The 21,359-nt window shown below is 39.5% G+C and overlaps 2 protein-coding genes across 4 annotated transcripts in view; one reads left to right on the top strand and one right to left on the bottom strand.

Annotated features, from left to right (window-relative positions):
* Positions 1-974: 974 nt before the first annotated feature.
* LOC133397176 (cytochrome c oxidase assembly factor 6 homolog) lies at positions 975-2,026 on the top strand. 2 transcript variants are annotated; one of them, XM_061667757.1, is made up of 4 exons: positions 975-1,067; positions 1,222-1,260; positions 1,478-1,631; positions 1,720-2,026. In XM_061667757.1, exons 3-4 carry the CDS (start codon positions 1,488-1,490, stop codon positions 1,816-1,818), a joined length of 243 nt encoding a protein of 80 aa, XP_061523741.1. In that variant the 5' UTR covers positions 975-1,067; positions 1,222-1,260; positions 1,478-1,487; the 3' UTR covers positions 1,819-2,026. The 2 variants fall into 2 exon arrangements, with proteins under 2 accessions (XP_061523741.1, XP_061523740.1); XM_061667756.1 differs by lacking the exon at positions 975-1,067 and having other exon boundaries at positions 1,090-1,260.
* Positions 2,027-2,030: 4 nt separating this feature from the next.
* The window catches only part of slc13a4 (solute carrier family 13 member 4), a 47,138-nt gene continuing 27,809 nt past the window's right edge, over positions 2,031-21,359 (bottom strand). The window contains exons 2-17 of one of the 2 annotated variants that reach the window (XM_061667754.1): positions 15,605-15,742; positions 9,958-10,086; positions 8,461-8,597; positions 8,093-8,256; positions 7,872-7,932; positions 7,022-7,061; positions 6,862-6,948; positions 6,599-6,783; positions 5,956-6,075; positions 5,793-5,894; positions 5,595-5,696; positions 5,390-5,499; positions 4,492-4,601; positions 4,252-4,413; positions 3,647-3,784; positions 2,031-3,135 (exon numbers count right to left, since the gene is read on the bottom strand). In XM_061667754.1, coding sequence (XP_061523738.1) covers positions 2,998-3,135; positions 3,647-3,784; positions 4,252-4,413; positions 4,492-4,601; positions 5,390-5,499; positions 5,595-5,696; positions 5,793-5,894; positions 5,956-6,075; positions 6,599-6,783; positions 6,862-6,948; positions 7,022-7,061; positions 7,872-7,932; positions 8,093-8,256; positions 8,461-8,597; positions 9,958-10,086; positions 15,605-15,727 — 1,908 coding nt within the window. In that variant the 5' untranslated portion in view covers positions 15,728-15,742 and the 3' untranslated portion in view covers positions 2,031-2,997. Of the gene's footprint in view, positions 3,136-3,646; positions 3,785-4,251; positions 4,414-4,491; positions 4,602-5,389; positions 5,500-5,594; positions 5,697-5,792; positions 5,895-5,955; positions 6,076-6,598; positions 6,784-6,861; positions 6,949-7,021; positions 7,062-7,871; positions 7,933-8,092; positions 8,257-8,460; positions 8,598-9,957; positions 10,087-15,604; positions 16,007-21,359 lie in introns of those variants that run through there. The other variant, XM_061667755.1, reaches the window with a different exon arrangement.

Raw genomic sequence — 21,359 nt, 5'->3', positions numbered from 1 at the left:
TTCCAGTAGGCTTTTTCCGACATTTATTTGCGTCTCTGAAAGTTTTGTGCTAACACTGACTTTGGGAGATTTTGGTGTTGATTGGTTCATTCTTAACACCACCGCATCCCCAGAAATAAGAGTGTTCGCAATTGTGCAACCATACTATCTCAGTTTTGAATATTTTAGCTCCCTTCTCAAAACCACTTTTATTTCACTTGAGTCGTATATGCTATAGGTCACATTATTGGAAATGATTTATCTTGTTTTGTTTTTGGGTTGGTTTTTTTTTGTATCTCAAAAGCAACCTGGAATGGGGTGTGTAGACCTTTTATATTTATTGTAGGATGAGAGGAAGACCTGCACTGAACCCTAATTGTGGAACTTACTGGTTTGCTTCATGGGTATTGCCAAGGTACACTTGAGCAAGGCTCTGAGAACCCTCCTTAATACATATCAATATGTATTGACTGTATATAAACACATACATACCTATGTGTAATTTCCACAACTCCAGAAGCGATTGTTTTTTGTTTTGGTCTTTTTCTCCTGAAATCTGCTTATGCGTGTGTAAGATTTAGCACAGTATGGGTCAGACACTAATACTAAAGTCTATAATAGCCTGATCAAATTAGCTGGTTGCGCAGTCAACAAAAGGGACTTGAAACATTAAATTGATGAGATAAGATTAGCTCAATCTCACCTGTTGCATTTTGTCCAATCAGTATCATTGTTGTTGTACATTTAGGGGTTATGTAGACCATTCACAGAAATATATTCGACGCCTGGGATCATTTTAATTACTCTATCGTTTCATAATGGTGCAAATTAATCACTTAGCGTTTTAAATATTTTTTGTACTATACCTGTTATTACAGTTTGCATAATTTCATTGGACAATAAGTAATGAAGAGCTCATAAAGATTGTTAGCAAACAGCGCCATCTTCTGTTGTCTTCGAGCAGCAAAGTTTCTTCGACGAGCTTGACACAGGACTCCCACACGCTGACGTTTGAGAGTAAAAATGGTTCCAAAGTAACTGATAAAAAACATTATTTTGCTTTCTATTTAGTATTTTATTGTTTTACGGTGAGAAGCTTTAGCCTGCCTTACCGATGCATACCATGTTGACGTCATCAATGCGCGACGGGGAAGAATTGTCCTTCACTATGCTCATTCTGTAACCTCGCACGCGTTGTAAATGTACATTGTTTGTGTTTTTTTTGTTTTTTTATGGAAGCAGCAGATTTAGGTTGACAAACATCCTCCGCAATTTGATTGAGTGAGTATTCAGTAGCTAACAAACTAACTACTATCCGCTATTTCTCGCCGTCTGCGTGCTGAACGTCCTGTTTTTCCAAATAAAACAAGTAGCACGATGTGTAGTTGTATCGTTTCTACATACAATGGTATACAAATGCGTTGAATGGACTGTTGATGATTTTAGCAGCAAAAAAACCTCCCACACTTTTACCTTTTTTGATTCCATCCCCCCACAGTCAATAGGTTATGGCAGCTCCAAACTCAGCTGAAAGAAAGGCCTGTTGGGATGCCAGAGACTTATTATGGAAATGTATGGATGACAACAATGACAAGATTGCATCGTGCCAGAGCTTCCAAAGCGAGTTTGAGGCCAAATGCCCCGCTCAGTGGGTAAACTGTACCCTTTTTGTTGTTGTCATTCGCAGCTCATCGTACACCGTATTTTAAGCGTACTTCCTATTTCTGTCTTTGCTTGCAGGTCAAGTATTTCAGCAAAAGGAGAGACTTCTTGAAATACAAAGAGAAGATGGAAACAGAGGGGTTCACACCTGCTGAAGGACCCCGACAGCCCTCCTAACACTCACTGACAAAAGTGACATTATTTTATTTTATTTTTTCGCCACAGTCAGGCCTAGAGGACTTGGAATCATTTCTTCTTCTGGTTGATTATGTGTATTTATGTGAACAAAGCTTTAAATTGCATTTTGTGTAATGGCCTTGTGAACTCCTGATGTTGGTTCACATGAACATACAAAATGTATATTAAAAAAAATACATTACATGTTGGTTGAATGGGTTTTATTCTTGTACACATAGTTGGTCTTTTTAACTTTCATGTCTTTACAATGCATGGAATTGAACCAGTTCTTTATGTTACAAGTCTATGTATTTACAAAGATAGGCGTCAAGGCTTTGACATCGACTCCACTGAGTTACATTCAGTGTGACAACTTGAATAAATTACAGATAAAAGATTGTGCCTATGATACGATAATTGGTTTAGAACAGATAAAAGCCACACATTCCATTGTGTAAAAATATTAAACACAATTTAAATTTTTGCACAGTACATGTTAATATTGTCTTCTACCACCAGATTTGATTGAACATTGATTATCATAAAATGCAAATATATGCGCTCACCCTTTGTACCTTAATGTGTTCAAAAAATTACTCATTCACATTTTCAAGCCATCCTTTAGCAGCTTATTGTTCAACTGTAAAACATTTCATGATTTTTGATTTTTGTTTTCAATGATGCGCTTTCATTATATCTGTCACCACAGTGACGGCAAAAGCCCTTGCCTTGTTTCCACGGAGTGAAATAGGAACTTTTTATTCCTTTGTTAGGATTGGCAACAAGTGCACTCCTAAGGTTCCATGATGTACTTTTACTGTGAGTAAAAGAACTGTATACAGGTTTAAAGGCAGTACTAAAAATGTTTTCCCAAAAACTGTACAGTAGAAGGCAATCTGTGGTTTTGAGCGCCATTTGCAGAACCTTTAAATGTCATATCACACAGCAAGTGAATAGAGAAATTACCTACATTTAAGGATATAAAATACGTTTTCATTTTTACAGCTTTCATTGTGAATTGTGGATTGCCTGCCTCAAGCAGCTTCTCCTCCCCTCTGTCCACCTTCTTCCCATAAGTCCAGTCTAGACTTTCTCTGTCACTTTCTCTGTCAAAAGACTTTCTTAATTCTCTCCGGATTGGTCCCCCTCTTGCTGGCTTCACTCTGAGAAGAGGGTGGGCTATAAGCTGCTAGTGACATTTGCGGCCACTGTCCAGGCTGGGAACTCGGACAAATTAAAGAGGGGAACCCCCCACGTGGTGATGGCCAACATCACCACCGCCACGCCGATCAGGTTCACTCCGAAACCTGCTTTCACCTGGAAAATAAAAAGGAGATGGCAATACATTCATGCAAGAAAAAAAATCATGGCAAACCACCAAACAAAAATGTTATAAAAATATATACTGTATACTGAAATACACAGGTTAATTATGTACCTTTTGCCATCTAGTGGAAGAGCATTAAATTGTTCTGCCTGTCTCTGTCACTGTCATAGACAGATTAACAAATATATACTTGTCTTAAATAAATAATTTTTGGGTCAGCTAAGTGGAGTTGGGAATCGCATATGTCACAGTGTATAATCACAAACCAGAGCGCAGTTTAAATGAGAGAAAACGTGACGGCTTCTCTTGGGGCATTCAAGTCTTTGCCAAGAGTTACAAAATACATCTTTTCATCCCTCTGATTACATAAAACAATCACAGGCTTTTTGATGCTGCAGGTGCAAGAGAGCATGTGATTTGGGGAAAGTAGGCGTGCACGTGTGCGTGTGTGTGTGTGTGTGTGTGTGTGTGTGTGTGTGTGTGTGCGTGTGCGTGTCATACCATGTCGCTGATCTGCAGGTGTCCGTAGCTGAAGACGATGGCGTTGGGGGGGTTCCCCACTGGAAGCATGACCCCGAATGACACGCACATTGTGGAGGGGATTAAAGTGTGGAGGGGGTTGATGCGCAAGGTCTCGGACTATGAAGGAGGGGTCGATACAGTAAGAAATAAAAGGAAAGAGGAATTTAAAAAAAAAAAGAACAAACCTTTTGGAGAAAGTGGAGGTCATGAAAAAAATATCTCCCCATTGCTTCGACATTTGTCAAGTTACACAATATATTTTTTAAGGTAACAATTTAGGATCTTAACAAGAAAACGGAGGTGAAGTCTATATTCTGCTACTCTTAATTTCCCCCTTAGGTGTGAATTCAGTCCGAAAGAGTGAGTGAACCAAATGCAAAAATATTTCCAGTTTCACAGTATTAAAATGTAATGGACAACAAACTGATGAAATTTGACAGAACTATCCGAATCCGAATATGTGAAATGGAATGGAACTCAATCCAGACCCAGCTCACATTGCAAATGGAAGACCCGTGCCTTCAGTTTATGCATATTCAAACTAAATGTTGCAACACATCATTCTTGATCAAGCTGTGACGTACCAGTGCGGAGAGGATGGGCAGGAAGACGGTGAGCGTCGCCGGGTTGGAGGCGAACTCCGTGACCGCCGACACCAGCAGGCAGGCGAGCAGGGTGACGGCCCAGGGCGGGAGTCCACTCATCGGCTCCAGCTGGCGGCCGATCCACACGGACAAGCCTGACACCTGCACACCGAAATCAGTCAGTATGATACACTGCAGTTCTACTCGTCGAACTCAATGATTCTCTGATCGATGTTGTACCTTGCAGCCGGCTGCCAGCGCATAGCCTCCGCCCACCAGGATGACGATCTCCCACGGCATGAGCCGCTGGAAGTCCTTCCAAGTGATCATTGGAGCCAGCGGGTCTGATGCTGTAAATACAAATTGCGAAGGAACGTCGTGACGTGAGGATTCATCTATCCTCTGATATGCCTTTGTTTTATTGAAAAAGCAATAAAAGTATTGCTTTGGCATCTTGGTGCAAAGGAACTATTTTGAAGTGAGTTGAGCAGCTTCATTTAGACAAAAGTCGTGCTTTGCTGCCATCTTGGTGCCAAGGAACTATGTTCAAGTGAGTTGACAAGCTTAATGAAGACAAAAGTAATGCTTGGTTGGTCGCCGTCTTTTGGAATCTTGGTGGCAAGGAACGACGTTGAAGAGAGTTGCAGAGCTTTATTACGACAAAAGTAGTGCTTTGCCACCATTTTGTGGCATATGTAGGCAGTTCTAAACCTAGTTGCGGCAGGGCTCGGTCCCTACCGGTCCTTAATAACAGGGGAACACTGCATAAATACTGCACAGTGACTCAAAACGACTCTAGAAACTATCCAATCAATTATTATTTATTTACAACAAATAATGTATCTTTGTTCATCCATCTACGCCAGCGACGTTATCGTGACAGGCCGAACTATTCAGTGGTAGATGGCAGAACAGAACAGAATAATAGCTTCGTGTTCAATAAACAGGCCCCGATTTCACACTGAGGAAACACATTTCTGAGTACATTTGGGAGAAATAACATTATTCCAGTAGCTACTGTATACTTTTTGTGCCATTTTTGGTGTGCTGCATGTAAAAGATGTGCCTTGGCTCACTAAGGTTGGTTAACACTGATATAATCTGGTCACTAGCACCCTGAAGCCTGCGTGTGCTCTACCTGAGTCTCTGTAGCTCGAAGAGGGTGAAGAGAAAGGCCGCCTTGCAGGAATGAGGAAGAGCAGGAAGCCCAGGAGGACAGACACTGTAGCGTCGGTCCGATAACCTTTTCTAAAGGAGGGAGAACATGCATTACAATTTCATTTTGTGTGTGTGTGTTTGACACGCAACATGAATAATGACAGTTAGTGGGATATTGGGAGTACTTCTCAAAAAGGGAGGTCCAGCCGGGCACAAAACCAGGTTCTCTCGTGAACCAAAGCAGAGTCATCAAGATGAAGAAAACCCCAGTGACAACCTCTGGGTAGCTAGAACACACACACCAAAAAAAAGAAGAGCAACATCTGGTAACAGAGAATTAAAATGTCCTTTTAATGTCCTACTCTGATGGAACAGATGGATACCTGATGGGTCCCAGTTTTTCATACTCCTCATGGATTCTCTTCTCTGACATCATTTCCCTTTTGGACTTGCGTTTCTTACTCAGAGAGCATGTTTCCCTGAAGCTGGAGATGACATCATTCACCACACACATTCACCGTGCACAAACTCTCACACGGCACTCACTTGCAGCCCAGGAAGAGAAAGTGCAGCCACAGCCAGGTGAGGACCAGCATGATAATGGCAATGGGGAAACTGAAGATGAACCACGTGCCGAAGTTGATCACCTTGGCATCTGGATAGCGCCTGGAAACGGAAAGAATGGACGTTTCTGCAGTGTTTTGAAAAATTCACCTGAAAAGGTTACACGGTGAACCAGGCATCTTCGTGGTTTGGCATTTGCAAATGTGACTATTTGTAGATTTTCTTCCTTTTTCCCCCCTTGAACCTATCTTCAGTTAGCCGCTATTTAAAATAAATAAATAAACTACATTTGCTGTTTTTGGGCTCTATCTGGTAACATCTTGATGTATGACGTATGTTGAAGTGAGTTGAGGAAATTAATTAGACATCGGCAAAACTATGTAAAGGAAAGTCTGGACACTCTATGAAGTGACCACACTGCTCTGTTACTGGTCAAATCAACGTCATATGATTTATGAACGGCATGTTGATATCCAGCGTCTCCATTTCTGCCAAGCTTGTCATATACAGTAGGCCTGCATTAGCCTGGAATTGGGGTCTGATTCGCAAACCTGACTTCACATGAGTCAGAAAAGCACAGAAGCTTTTTTTTTTTTTTTTTATGTTGCATGCATAAAGAACGTACGTGTTAAACTGCTCAGCGAATATTAGGTTGGTGGAGGTGCCGGTGATGGTGATGAGTCCACCGATGGTTGCGGCGTAGGTGATGCTGAGTGTCAGACATTTGCAGATCATGTGGTCCCGCTTGGTGGGATACTGGGAGTCTCGCCTGGCCTTCACGCGCTTCACATTTGGGATTTCAATGGCCACCTATGTGAAAATGAAGGACAAAATGAGTGACACTTGAGTCTGCTACTCAGAGAATGTTTTATGATTGGCGTTTCTCACCTGCGGCAAGTGTCCGTTTGTATGTGTGATGCATTCTTGATTGGTATTTTGATTCACACCCATCCCGTTGGCTTCTCCAGTCTGTACCTGAAGAGTTCAAATAGAGTCGTTTATTATGTAGTTGTTGTTGTTTTTTTGTTAAGAAGTGTGTTTTTGTTACCTCACTAAGTGTAGAGAGCTCCTGTTTATCGTAAGCATTGCTGGAGGATGAGGAGAGAATGACAGCAATTAGATTCATAAAAAGAAACGCTGGTTGGTAAAATAGTTGCTTTAAAACAAATTCTTCATCGCTTAATCCAAACTTAGATGTTTTTTGAGACAACTGCAAGGAAGTCAGAGTTGCTGGAAGAGTGAGAAATTATATTATATCATATTGAATAGATAAGATGATTGAAATGTACCCGTGTTTGTTAAACTGATATGCAGTACGTTAAACTGCAAACCTGCAAAACTGTGACAATAAGTACAGTTTACCATTTTCAGCTATACCATTACTCTAATTTAAATATTCAACACGTCAACCATGGAATGCAGTTCATTAAAAAAACATTTCATGTCCAAAGATTGCGTCATATTAGTAAAATACAGTATTTATTTAGAATATTTAATTATAATGATTATAAATTACATTCATTTTTTAAATAGCTTCACTATAATCATTATAGTTCTTATCACTCTTATATTGTCTAACTGTGAGGTATTCCTGGGGTCCATTTTATTATGACTATTATATTTTTCAAATTGAAGAAAATGTTATTGATTTTTTTAAAGATTTTTTTATTTTGTGCTGTGTCTGTCACCCAGATACAGGTGAGATGGAGCGGGTTCTTTGGATAGGGGTTCTCTTGAAAATTTCAAAATGTGAGCACTGTTTTTTTATGTTGATCTACTGTACAGCACAGTTGATGCTCAGTAAAAGATATTGGGCAAAAAAGACGTGGTTACAAAATGTTTAGGTATATTCAACAAACAAAATTCGGTCACAAATGAAGTTACAACCAAAACAATACCTGTCATTACGGTCGAGCAGTGCCATTTGGTTCTTGTCCAGGGTTTCTTCTTTGTCTGAAACTGCAGCAGGACAAAACAAACATCATCAAAATTGCACATTTGTCACAGTCGACGAGGAACATTTGAGACTGTGGATTAATATAACATCACAGACAGATGCCTCATACTGGATCTCACACAAGGCCGACCATATTCGAAGTTTGCAAGCGAGCATTTGTACCGCTGTCGTCCTCGGTGGCGTCGGGCTCGAGGTTGTCGGCCATGCCGGTGCATATGAGTTGCTGCAGGACGGCTTCGGCAATTGGCATCACCATAGCCGTGGTGGACGTGTTGCTGAGCCACATGGACAGGAAAACTGTGCAACACATGAAGCCCAGCACCAACCTTGCGCAAGAGAGCATGAATAAAGATTGTTAGGTACGTTTGTCTAATGACAATTGATCCCTTGAGACTTTTCGCATTGGTGTTAAATCAGTGCTTTTACTTTTCAGGGACTTAAAGTATAGTGTGTTCGTACTTTTCTCACCCCTGGTAGACTGTCCGTTTTCTATGCTTACGGTGTACACTCTTGCATGCTTGAACACTCACATGCCAGGCTTGGCCCCCGCAATCATCACCATGCGCAGGGCGATGCGCTTGTGCAGGTTCCACTTTTCTATGGACGCGGCCAGACAGATGACTCCCATCAGCAGCAACGTGGTGTCTTTCGAGTACTCGGCCGCCACCTGAACATACGTCAAAGACAGGCCTCACAGGAAATGATGGTTGCATTTGGGTTTTTACCCCCTTCACCCACTTCCCAACTTCACCCTCCCCTGTTTGGATCAACACTTACACCATTCTTTCTTTTCAATCTCGCCGTTGTATAAGCCAATGTCTCGTCACCTCTCACCTAACGCCTGCTGGACTTTGTCCTGCTGGGCTGTTTGCCATATTTCATACATGATGACAATCAATTCCACACCAGATATGGTTGGATTCTCTTTTAGTTCAAAAAGTAAACAATTAGTGCAAAAGTAAAGAATATGAACACAATTGTAAACTACAATGTATTCCTCTTCCAAACCCAGCTACATGATCATTAAATTATATTTCTTTATATCTATATTTAGTTATATTTTAATTTTCATTAGCTAACTTGAGTGCTTTGAAAGGCAAATATAAATATAAGCTATCATTTTTTTCATATATCTGTTATAACGGACATCATGCAGACATACCTAATGAATTGTCCAGTGAGAGTACCAGAAGATTTGATACGAGCAGTATTTCACAAAATGGCATGCAAAGATGTCATCACCTGTGTACCCCCTGAATGCTCAACTCAGGTGTTTATTGGTGCAACTTTCCCAGTTCTACGTTGCCACCATTGCAGCTATCAGGTGGACGACAGTAAGCAAGCGTTATAACAGACAGGAAATGTTGCATAAAAGCTCTCTGTTTATGGACCACCATCACAAGAGGCTTAGTGTGGTTAAGAGGCAGCTTTGCAATTTGGTCACATGGCACTCTTTTTATGTAATGCTGTGATAAGAAAGGTCAAGAAAAAGGGAGGTGGGTGACTTATTTGTGATACAATGGGCTTTACCCACTAGTCAACAAGGACGAGCCATTGGACATGCTTTTACGACTGTTAAAGAGGAGATGTGTGCGAAACGTGACAGTGCACCTACAGGACTAAAACATCCTCTGTGCAGGATTATTAAAGCAAAACACAAAGAAAGGAGCTCACAGGGGGACCATTCACTTTCTGTCTGATCTGGGCTTAGAGAAAATATAGATGAGTCAGCACAGACATTCCGTTTCTATGCATTGCTCTGAAGATTTAACGCCTTCCATTTGCACAGTCAGAAAAAACTATTTTAAGGTTCACCGTTGTCACGTGACATCGAACATCCATATTAAAACTCAAATTGTCAACAGGCAATTTGTGTGTTTCACTTCATTTGCAGTGTGTTCACCTTCCTTTGGCACATCTAAGTGTATTTTTTTATTTTTGCAAAGCAGGGGTTTACTGTAATGTGTGATGGCTTGTCGAAAAAATACCAAACTACAATAAAAAAAAAAATTAAAAAATAAACTCACCTCGCTTGACTTTAGTACCCCAAAGAGTGGGTAGAGGAAGGCAGGGACGAGGGCGGCAGCACCCAAGGGAACAGCCTCTGATACCCAGTAGACTGCCGTCACTATTAGCACATATGCGCAACATGCCTCCTGCAAACCAAAAAAACCCTCAGAACATCGAATGAATGCATACATTTTAATAATTTTATTTTCTATAAAACAGTTCTGGATGAGGGTTAAGACTGAGCCATTGCAAATCATTGGTGCAATGTTTCCATTGGTCGGGATATCAAATTATGTAAAAGGTCCTAACATAATTTCCTGGGGTACTCCAACATCCATCCATCCATTTTCTGAGCCGCTTCTCCTCACTAGGGTCGCCTATCCCAGCTATCAGCTATCATCGGGCAGGAGGCGGGGAACACCCTGAACTGGTTGCCAGCCAATCGCATACAAACAAACAACCATTTGCACTCACAGTCATACCTACGGGCAATTTAGAGTCTCCAATTAATGCATGTTTTTGGGATGCGGGAGGAAACCGGAGTGTCCGGAGAAAACCCACGCAGGCACGGGGGGAACATGCAAACTCCACACAGGTGGGGCCGGGGATTGAACCCGGGTCCTCAGAACTGTGAGGCTGACGCTCTAACCAGTCGTCCACCGTCCCACCGTACTCCAACATGTCGAAGTGAATTGATTTGAACTGATCAACCTAGATTCGACCCCCTGTCAAAGTCCACAGGTTATCGCACTTAAATCTATGAACTGTGTCTTCCTTTGCTATTGATTTAATTTGGCGAGGACTATTTCCAGAAAAAAGGCGCAATTTTATTTTAGTTATGCCAGAAAACAAAATGTGGGCAAGGACCCACAACGGTTAACTTTCTCTTTAATAGTGAACAAGGAAAATAATGAGAATTAATGGGAAAATGTATCGAGTGTAATATTATGTTACCCAAAAAAAACCATAGTACTTTAATTACTGTACTACATATACTTTCTAGCGATTACATTTTCATTTTAATTTTCATCAAATCGTTGGACACTCGTAATAAATATAATATATATAAATATAAACATAATACATTTTATGTTTCTTTAAGTCTTATTTTTCTTTAAGTATTTATTTTTTTTGACAGTGTTTTCCCTGGCTGTAAATTCTGACAAACAATTTGTCAAATTAAATACTTCACCAACTATTACTGCTGCGACTGCAAATAAAATATCAACCCAAATAAAAATACAAAAATGTAAATAAAGTAAAACATTTAAATACAATACAATGAAAATATAAAATAAAATTCAACAGATAAAATTGAAACACTAGCAACACATTCAAAAGCTGTCAACGATAATCTCAAGGTCCCACCCAAAAAAAATCTGAATTGTTTCATATAGCTTTCAGTTTGACTTCCAAGTCCCGTTTACTTGTGAACAGCTGGGACCGTGCTGAATCAGCACTGAAAATTCACATGCATGGAGGTGGAAAAGCCAGACTGATAGTGGGGTTAAAGCAATGCACATGGTTGGGAAGGTGCTGAGGAGCATGAGGGGGGGACATGCAAAGATAAAATGAGTAAACACAGGACAGGAGATACAAGCAAGATGGCCTGATTCAGCACTCACTGATTATTGATTATTGGCTACTGTTTATCAGTGGAGGCTGTGAGACCTTCAAACATGCATTGCTGATTTCTTTGTTGGTGTCCTTTTGCAAGTTAAAGCTAAAGTGCAAAGTAAGCAACAGCTGCTGATGGAATAATCAGACTTTATACTGATAGAGGCTTTGCGTTCAAACTCGAGTCAGACCTCATTTACTTATAGCCGTTTAAAAAAAAAAGGGTATTATGTTGGGATACCTTTTTTTGAATACATCTTTTTTTTTTTTTTTTGCTTCCTAACGCATTGCTAGGGTATTGAATGTCAACTCGGTATCAGCAGATACTCAAAATCAAGTGACTCGAACGTCCCTAGACTCTCGGCATAATTACTTTGGAAAAACAGATATTTCACCTTTGTGTTGACTGTCTTAAATTGTGCAGGCGTATTTCCACCTCAGCGCGGCTAATTGATTGGCTAATCAACTCCCTGTTATCAGTGGTGGGCTCAGGAAATGATGATGAGTGGCATTTAATCAAAGAAACTTGAAAGACGAATTAGGTCACCTGGTGGAATAAATGTGCGTTCCCTGAACCAATCAACAACAGGCTATATTACCTTTTTAAATTGACTGATTATCTCACAGTCATGCATAAATGTTTACCATGTTCAACTACTACTAATTCATTTTTCCTTCTTTTGTCATTATATATTTTGTATTCACCGAGTCATTGTGGTGCAGTATATAAACCAAAATGCTTTTAATTCTAGGAAAGTGAGATTACTTGTCACATTCCTAACAACACCGTCGAGTGCTATTTTTTTTTTTTAAACTAAGAAATATGTTACATAAAAAATGTTGGTGTTTTTGTGGTGGGCTGGAACGGATTAATAGCATTCATTTCAATGGGGAACGTTGATATCAGATGCACGTTATTAGCGTTACACATGTTCACGGAAAAAAAACTTGTAAATCAAGGTACATGGTACACCACTGTATATTAAAATCACGATGAGCTTGTCTCACTTTACTCACAAATGTACTTATTCTATAAACATACTTCTTACTCTGTTGTATGAATGGCAACAAGTGGATACGCAGGTCAAATGTACTCCTTACCACCTATTTGGAAGTGCATTCAATTGTTTCCGCCTGTCACTATATGTAACTGCCATAGATAGATAAACATGATTTGGAGTAATTTTCAGACCAATTAAGTCAACTTAGATCATTTCCCTTAGCCCAGTGGTTGGGAATCACTGTCTTTGTGCATTCAAATGCATAAAGCTTAATGACAAACACTGGCTCCACAACAAAATGTAATCCGCTACTAGGAATTACTTTTGGGTGTCAGTTTGCTCACTAGCAAGCAAACAAACATGGCAAATGTGGTAATAATGAGCCAGTGTTTGGCTGGATCTTCTGTTGTGCTGCAGCCGGACACACAGACACTCACACACACGTCACATTCCTGAAACAGTCTGTGGTCCCCAGTGTCGTAAGAAGCCAGCGGGACGCCGCCCCTGCGTGCTGTCGGTGGTGGTACATTGATTATATAACTTCATTACTCTGATTATTTTTTTCTTTGTGTTGATGTTCTGGCACCTCGGTTCTGGCTCGGCCTCATCCTGGGTCAGCAGCGTACGGTGCCAAACATGCATCGCCGCTGACATAACAGCAAGGAGAGCGGCGATTGGCCAGCGGGCCACTTGGAAGCACGTGAAAACTCCTTTGAATGAAAACCACTTTACCCCGTACAACAATATTAGCATCACAGTGGTACCTTGACTTTTGAGTTAAATTTGATACATGATGATTATTTTTACAACTTTTTTCCCCCCACTTAACTTTCACTGAGCTTATATATTGCTCATGTTTTTCGATGATTTCAAGCTTTAATTTAATGGACATCATCCGCTTTTTCTTCTCAGCGCTCACTTTCTTCGGACACGTTGGCCTGATGTGAAGTTCGCTGCAGCCATCAAGTGCCGGCGTGCCTGCAGCTCACTCGCAAGCCAAATTTTTGCTCGCAACACTAAGCAAAAAAAATGGACCGAGATACGGCTCGTAACTTGAAGAACTTGTAAGTTGGGCACTTTTAAGTCAAGGTACTACTGCATAAGAGGTTTTACACAAATAAGGATGCAGTGTGGATTTCTCCACGAGATCCAGCAGATGGTGCTGTGTTGAAAAAAAAACGTCTTTTGTCCCACAATGTCATTTACTGTCAGTTGTGACTTATCGATTACTCTCATAATTATCTCAAAAGTGACATTTATTTCGAACAATTTCCTTTCTATTACTTTGTCTGACTGCCTAATTTCTTTGCTGTTGATGGCAGCACAAAGAAACCTCATGGTCTTGACTGGGATATGATATATATATATATATATATATATATATATATATATATATATATATATGTATTGTTAGTCATAGAAGTATTTTGCAATGTAACTGGGGTTGTGTCCTAAATAAATCAGTAAAGCAAGAGTAATTATGCATTATCTACTGAGCCAATTTTTTTTTTTCAGTTGCAAAGTTTTACAAATGATTTGTATTAACAGTTTTCTATTGCAGTTTAGTGAATTGCTGGAAGAGTACGTTTTGATGGTAAGTTGCTGACCAAAATCTTTACCACAATATTGATCGTAGTACTAAAGCTTGCTAAAAGGACAATCATTAGCCAAATAGCATGATTGACCAAGTCAGTTTTAACTTATTGTTACAATGTCAATTAAAAATAGCATTGTGCTTGCTAAAAATATATATATATTTTTTTTTTATGTCTGTGTAGAATCCAAGTCATGCAGGCAATGATAATCCACAAAGGTTGAATCAGGGCAACTGGACTTTGTTGTGACTTGTGTTTTTTTCAAAATTTTTGGGAAAAAAAAGAAAAAATGACCCCTGTAACTATGCTCTCTGGCTAACAATTTGGATTCCCTTCTTCCCCGTTGCTACCATTACTTCATCCGGTTCCTCAACCAGGAAAGGTCCAGAATTTTGTTTAATCTAAACCAAACTGGTACATTTGTCACGTTTGTTATGACTTATCCCGAGTCTTTCGTTTAACTTTCCAAGCCAAGTAGCAACCCTGCGTACAATGGATTTAAGCTTGTGATAATCCTATTGTTCTTGCAACAGTTTTTACATGACTGAGATTTGCTTTTTCGCCCATTTCTTCTATTATGAAAGGGCCGTTTATGCGTCTTTGAACCCTTTTGGCCTCATCTTCCACTGATCTCCATGTCATCAACGTGACGCGACATCTCCACACAGACACGGCCCGCTGATCTGGATGAGCATTCATCACGACAATAGGGCCTTTTGATTGATTCACGCACTAGAAAATCCCATCAGTTGACTGCAGCTGTCAAAAAAGGAGCTTCAACAACACCAACTGGATGTTATGTCGTGGGTATTTTTCTATTATTTGGTAAAAATGTATCGTTAAATTGAGTGCTGCTGTTATGGAGAGGTGGTATGCAACAGTATAAATGCTTTGTAACTGTACTGACGTGGATTTTTTAAGTCTCTACTTGACTTCAGTGTTTACTTTTTACTTTTACTCAGATGTCTGTACTTTCTACTCCAGACTTGGTCAAAATAGGCTTCTAATATTGTATTGTTTTATAGACAGGTATACTTCTACTTAAGTACAGATTGTGCATACTTTTGCCACCTCTGGTCATTTATGGATTCAGAAACTCAAACTGTGCATTTTCTTTTGACTTTTTACTTTCACGCAGATACAGTATTTGTACTTTCTTCTCCTCACTTAGTCAAATTAGGCTTTTATTTTTATTTTTTTGTTTACACAGGTATTATCTGTACTTCTACTTAAGTACAGAATGTGAGGGCTTTTGCCACCTCTGCTGATTTACCGATTCAACAATTTCAACTGTGTATTTTACTGACTTGAATGAATTGCTCTTCCTAAAATAATGCAGTAGTCAAGTTGTCTTCACAAATAGACACACAACAGAACTGAATCTTCTGCCATATTTGCTTACGATTTCCTCTGTTCTTTTATCTTTATAGTATTAAAGTTGTTTGACTTACGCTGGTGGGGTGGATGAGAGGAAGTGGCAACAGGGAGAGTGGGATGAAAATCACCACGATCAGATTCCTCGCCCTCCACAGCCTCCGGAACAGATCCATCCTGGCTGCGGCCTCCAGCCTCATGGGTGACCCGGAGCTCTGGACTCAACAGAACCGACCGTGAACGTCAGCTGGGGGGGTAAGGGAGGGGAGGTGTCCAGTAACCACAGGCAGGGGCAGCACACAACCGGGCCAGGAGCGATGATGAAGGGGGGCCACACTGTTTCCGATGCGTAAAGTTTGCCTGGCTGCGCGCTTTTACGCATGAGTGGACTGGTCTGGTGTGTTTGGGCCAAGCCACTTTGGAACACGACAGTCTCCCCCGTCCTGGCTTCTGTCTGCAGCGTCAGGTGAGGCCCCAGGGGCTCATTTATTGGTCTGCTTAGCTATGCTAAACAAGCATTGTTTTGTACCAACCTCTTCTTGTGCGTCACCCAATCAGACTTGAGGTGTTTGCATAAGGGTGTGGGCGTGAGCATGAGCATGATGTTACTCGTGGAAAATACCACTAAAACAGTTCAAAATTAATACAACTAAAATAATTTGACAATTGAATATTATAGAGTTCAGTATACAGTACATGTGTTTATATTTAAATAAATCCTGAGGACATTTTGATCAAGTTATATATAGTTTCATGTTAAAATATTTTAAGATAAAATTATAAATATAGTGCAACTGTATACGTACACACTACTGTACAACAATAATACTGTAACCCAGCCCAACTTTCCACGCAATTATCCTACACCGCCCTCTAGAGGAGGGTTTTATATGTGCATCTATATATCTATCTATCTATCTATATCTATCTATCTATATCTATATATATATATATATATATATATATATATATATATATAAACCTTATACCGTATAAAATACTGTATCTGTGTGTAGGTGTACATGCAAGCCAAACCAGGACAGGTTTGTGTTTCAATTTTTAAATGAATACAAAATAACTAGAAAAATGTGGATATACATTTGAATTAACCAATTTTAGGGGGGGGGGGGGGGGGGGGATACTTTTATTGACTCAATTAACCAATGATTAAATAAAACTTTAAATGCATATTTGGAATTACGTATTTTAATATTATTTAAATTATATTTTTCCCATGAAACCAATTGACACATTTTTAATTATATAAATGATTTAAAAATAACAACAAAATAGTCAATCCATTTTAATTCACCAATTTTAGGATAAAAACAAAGTGGGCCATACTTTGTGTACTACACTAACTTTAAAGTAAGTTATTGGAGTTGATCTACATGGAAATAAAATTTTAAAAATAAATATTTGATCACAATCCACCTTAAGCACATAAGGCTCTCTTCATAAGGTTTGACGCACTGGTAAATAACCTCACATGGCAGACATTCCATTCACATTCACATGCACCTGCATCAACGTGAACAAAAAAAATAAATCAGCAAATGACCAAAATGTTTCTTTAGTAAGGATTAACTGTGATTTCCTCATAAAAACAAACAATTGATTGACTGCTGCTGACTGGAAGCAAAGACTCGGGAAAAAGGATTATCCTCTCAGTTTCATATGATGTCAAATATGTTAGCTTGTAAATAACTTTCATGTTAGTTGTACGCTCACAAAACAGAAGGCGGAGTGGCCAGATGAAGTTGGGGTCCCGTCCTCAATGTCCAACACAAACCTTCAGATTCTGGAGCTGGTGTTAAAATCGACCAAAAAAAAACATTTTTAGTGTCAAATGTTTGTCTACATTTATCCAAAACCCAAAATCTCCTAAGTCCCTTGGAGCTGAAAGTTTGTCAAAGTCTAACAGGAGAAAAAGGCAAGAGGTAAAACTAGTCATTAATAATTTATTCGCAATCGCAGTGCCACATATTCCTGAAGATCTCCCAGGAGAGACTGAAGAACAGTGGGCAAACACGCGCTTACAGTATATTTACACACAGATATCATTTGGAAAAGTTGAAAAACAATCAGTGCAATGCAAATGGATTGGACTGTACTTAAAAGTTAAATACAACTGAACTGTACCACACCGAGAATCACACTAGCCTTGCTCACTGAAAGATGTCAGATAAGGTAAGAAAAAGCTGTAACAGTAACTAATATCCACGAGGTGGCGTTGTACACATATCTCATTTATCACTGTGTGCTTGAGCCACTCCAACAAACCATCAGCCTGAGCTCAACTGTACTATCCCAGTTCCATTGGACTGCCTATTGATATATCCTCATCAACGTTAGTTTTTTGTTTTTATTTGGCCTATTTTCCCTCACATTTGCATTTGGTTTAATGTGGGATTACACCGAGGCAAAGCGTTTTCCCGTCAGAATTATAGTTTAGTGAAAGACCCGAAATGTAAATATACTTGCGGCAAAACCGACCTCAGATTAGAGGTCACGTCTACACATTTAAATATCTTTCCTCTTTTGGACGTAGCTACTTTCTCACTAGTTCATGAAGTGTGTGGATGTGTGTCCAGGTCCTGTGGCGCACACCACAACATGAGCTCAGCAGAGCTGCAGGGGTGCCTAAATGGTTTATTTGAACATTTGTGTCTGTCTGACTTTTTAATCTGCTGCTGTAATTTAACATCAAAGCTGCAGGGGATTTGGCTGAAGCTTGAATCCTCACCGAAATCTAGAGGGATATTTTCAAACATCTCCAAAACAACGTTGATTGGGATCATTTGTTCATGGTCTATGAGTTAGAGCAGTGATGATCAAAGTGTGGTATGCGGGCTCCCTCTAGTGGTACGAGAAAGTATCACTGAATTAAATTTTCAAACTGTGAATACTGTTCCAGTGGCTTAAACCTTTTTTTGTTTCATACAGTTACGTTGTATTTAACATTAAAGTACAATACATTTGCGTTTAATCCTTTAAAATGTTTTGTTTCCAAACATTGAACATAGAATTCTATCAGCAATTGGTCATGGACAAGCCGTGAAGGTGCTCGGCTTCGGGAGGATAATTCCCCGGGCTTGATCCGACCTCTTTGCTCTTCAAATCCAGCCCGCTCCCGTGCCGTGTGGAATAAAGGAGCAATTGTCACCGCGCGTGTCATTCACAAGGCTCAAGTTCAAGATTGAGTCAAATTTTGATCGATGCAATGCAGTCGACGCAGCGGTAGGCACACGAATGTCTGATGGCCTCTGAGAGGATTACGTAATTCATGATCATTTTTGGAAAATTATTCATTTTAGGAGCAATATATTACTAGTTGAATTTAATGTGTTATTTTTTATCAGTGTATTTATTTATTTATCTATCTTTCAAAAGCGAGAGTTTTGTATTAATTTTTTAAAGACTCAAAAATTATCACAATTAGGGAAATGTATGTAATCAAGAGTTATTTTCAAGCTGGAGCATAATATAGATGACTTTATATATTTTAATTTAGTTCTTCAGAATTGTCTATAGACCACTATACAGTATTGATTTTTCTTTTTTTTTCTTCTTCTTTTTTTTAAACATAGTAGACACTTTTGCGGGTGTTCCGATGTGTGTGAGCCAAGAGGAGATGAGACAGACTCAGACAGCTCATGAACACACACATACACAGAGACACACACACACACACACACACACACACACACACAAAAGAAGAATTGAGTTGAGTCTGAATGTGTGTGTGTTTGTGGGTGCTATGTTTTGCATTGCATAACGGTGTTTGATGTGCTCCAAGATGGCTGCATAAGGGATTAGGGTCATACTAATGATTTGTTCAGTTTGTGGATGTCTGCACACACGTTCAACACTTCTCACCTCACAAATAACTCTTTAGTGCAGGGGATTGCAAGCTTTTTGGGTCCAGGGACCCCTTAAACTGAATATTTTCATTTTAAAGGACCCCCGTCATAATCCTAACGCCAATTACATATGACCATGTGTAATGCTAAATGCTTGATTATTAAATTAAATCCTATTTTGTTGGGATGAAAAGTCACAATCTTACGAGAATAAAGTCATATTTTCACAAGATAAAGTTGTGATATTAAAGTCAAAAGTTAATGAGGGAAGAAATTCATATCTTAACAAGTGAATTTGAAAACTTAGTAGTAATATTAAGCTGTTTGTTTGGGGGGGTGCAGCTTTATATGTGAAAGTCACATTAGTGTGCGTCACTACAAGTACATTGGCGTATCATCTCTGTACAAAGCTGTGATAGCGATGCTAACCTATGGATGAACGCATCACCACTCAACTCGACGACAGGCGTCTCAATCTCCTTCCGCCATTCCTCCTCTCCGATTGTTTTGCCGCTCTCATGTCATCGCTCACTACCCCACACTCTCGCACTTTAATCGATCTTCCAATTTATTTTTGCCACCCTCTTTTTGCCTCTTCCTATTTTTGGTCCCACGTGCATCAATGAGTAATGCGTTCACTCGGACGCATCAACAAGAGCGATCACGTTCATAGTGCACCTGAGCATCTATACCTGGTATACTAATACACACTGTTACGAGACTAAAGACGCACTCGGAGTGGACAGCAAGTGCAGTCACGTTTCAGCCCATGGATGCCAACTCACATACGCTGCAAACTAACTGAGAATGCAAATCTAAGTGGCCTTTAAGTCCCATGTACACATTGAGTTGAGATTTCAAACTCCAGTGAGAAAAGGGTTCTGTGCTCCCCTCATCATCGCTGAATCTGCTCCTCCGACTGTGGCACTCCTTTCAGAGGCAAAAGCGTCTTACTGACTGAAATCAAAAGCTATTTTAATCCCCCCCCCTCCCAAAATCTTGTCAGGTCAAGTTACATTTCAACAAAGGACCCCTGATTTGACAACAGCAACACAATTCTTGCATCCATTGATTTCAAGGTTCTCAATCGGGTTGAGATCAGGGGAGTATGTCTCTCCTTTTATACACATAGCTGCCAATGATGTTTTTCATTGAAATTGTTTTTGACCTCAGTAAATATGACCTCCCAATGCAGCAAATTCAACAAATGACTATTTTCAGTTGTCACCTATAAAATGTCATTTGGAACAGTGCATTTTAAGTTTCTTTGTTTTTCAAAAAGATACTGTTATCCAGTAATCGCAAAGTTTGTTCAAAAACATTTGAATTCTACGCAAATGGTTGACGACTTGAAAATTATGGTGCCTGTCATTTGCATCAAGTATTTAGGAACGTCAGAGAAAAATATAATTTGCATAATAATTTGAAATGCGGTGTAAAACAATGGATGGATGTGGGATGATATTATTGTATGTTTAATGCAGTAGTGCTATTTTTCATATTGGAATTAGAATTACAATTTTCATTGTCATCGCACGGTGTACAACGAAATTGGTGCAAAATACATTTAAAAAGAAAAATATATACAGTGACACATTTTGAAATAAGAATAAATATATATATTTTTTTAAATATGCTAATAACACATATGTACATATAAATATATATTTACATATTCTCTTATTAAAAACCCGTTGTTGTTTTGTGGGACTAAAACGGATTAATGGCATTTATATTCATTACAATGAATATAACTTGTAAGTTAAGGTAGCATTGTATACTGTTTAAAAAAAAAAAAAGATTGCTGAAACGATGGACTGCGATATAGCATGGGAACACCGTAGAGTACACCACTGAAGGATAACGATAGCACCGCGAACTCTGGGGCTCCAATCCCTGACACCTTGCTTCCAGCGAAAGCACCCCCCACCACAACAACGGCGGCAGGGCAGGCAGGGGTGCACGTGAG

Source organism: Phycodurus eques, chromosome 22 (assembly GCF_024500275.1).
Source record: "Phycodurus eques isolate BA_2022a chromosome 22, UOR_Pequ_1.1, whole genome shotgun sequence".
NCBI classification, from domain to species: domain Eukaryota; kingdom Metazoa; phylum Chordata; class Actinopteri; order Syngnathiformes; family Syngnathidae; genus Phycodurus; species Phycodurus eques.
Note: the sequence above shows the minus strand (reverse complement) of the source record. Positions and strands in the feature narration are given on the sequence as shown.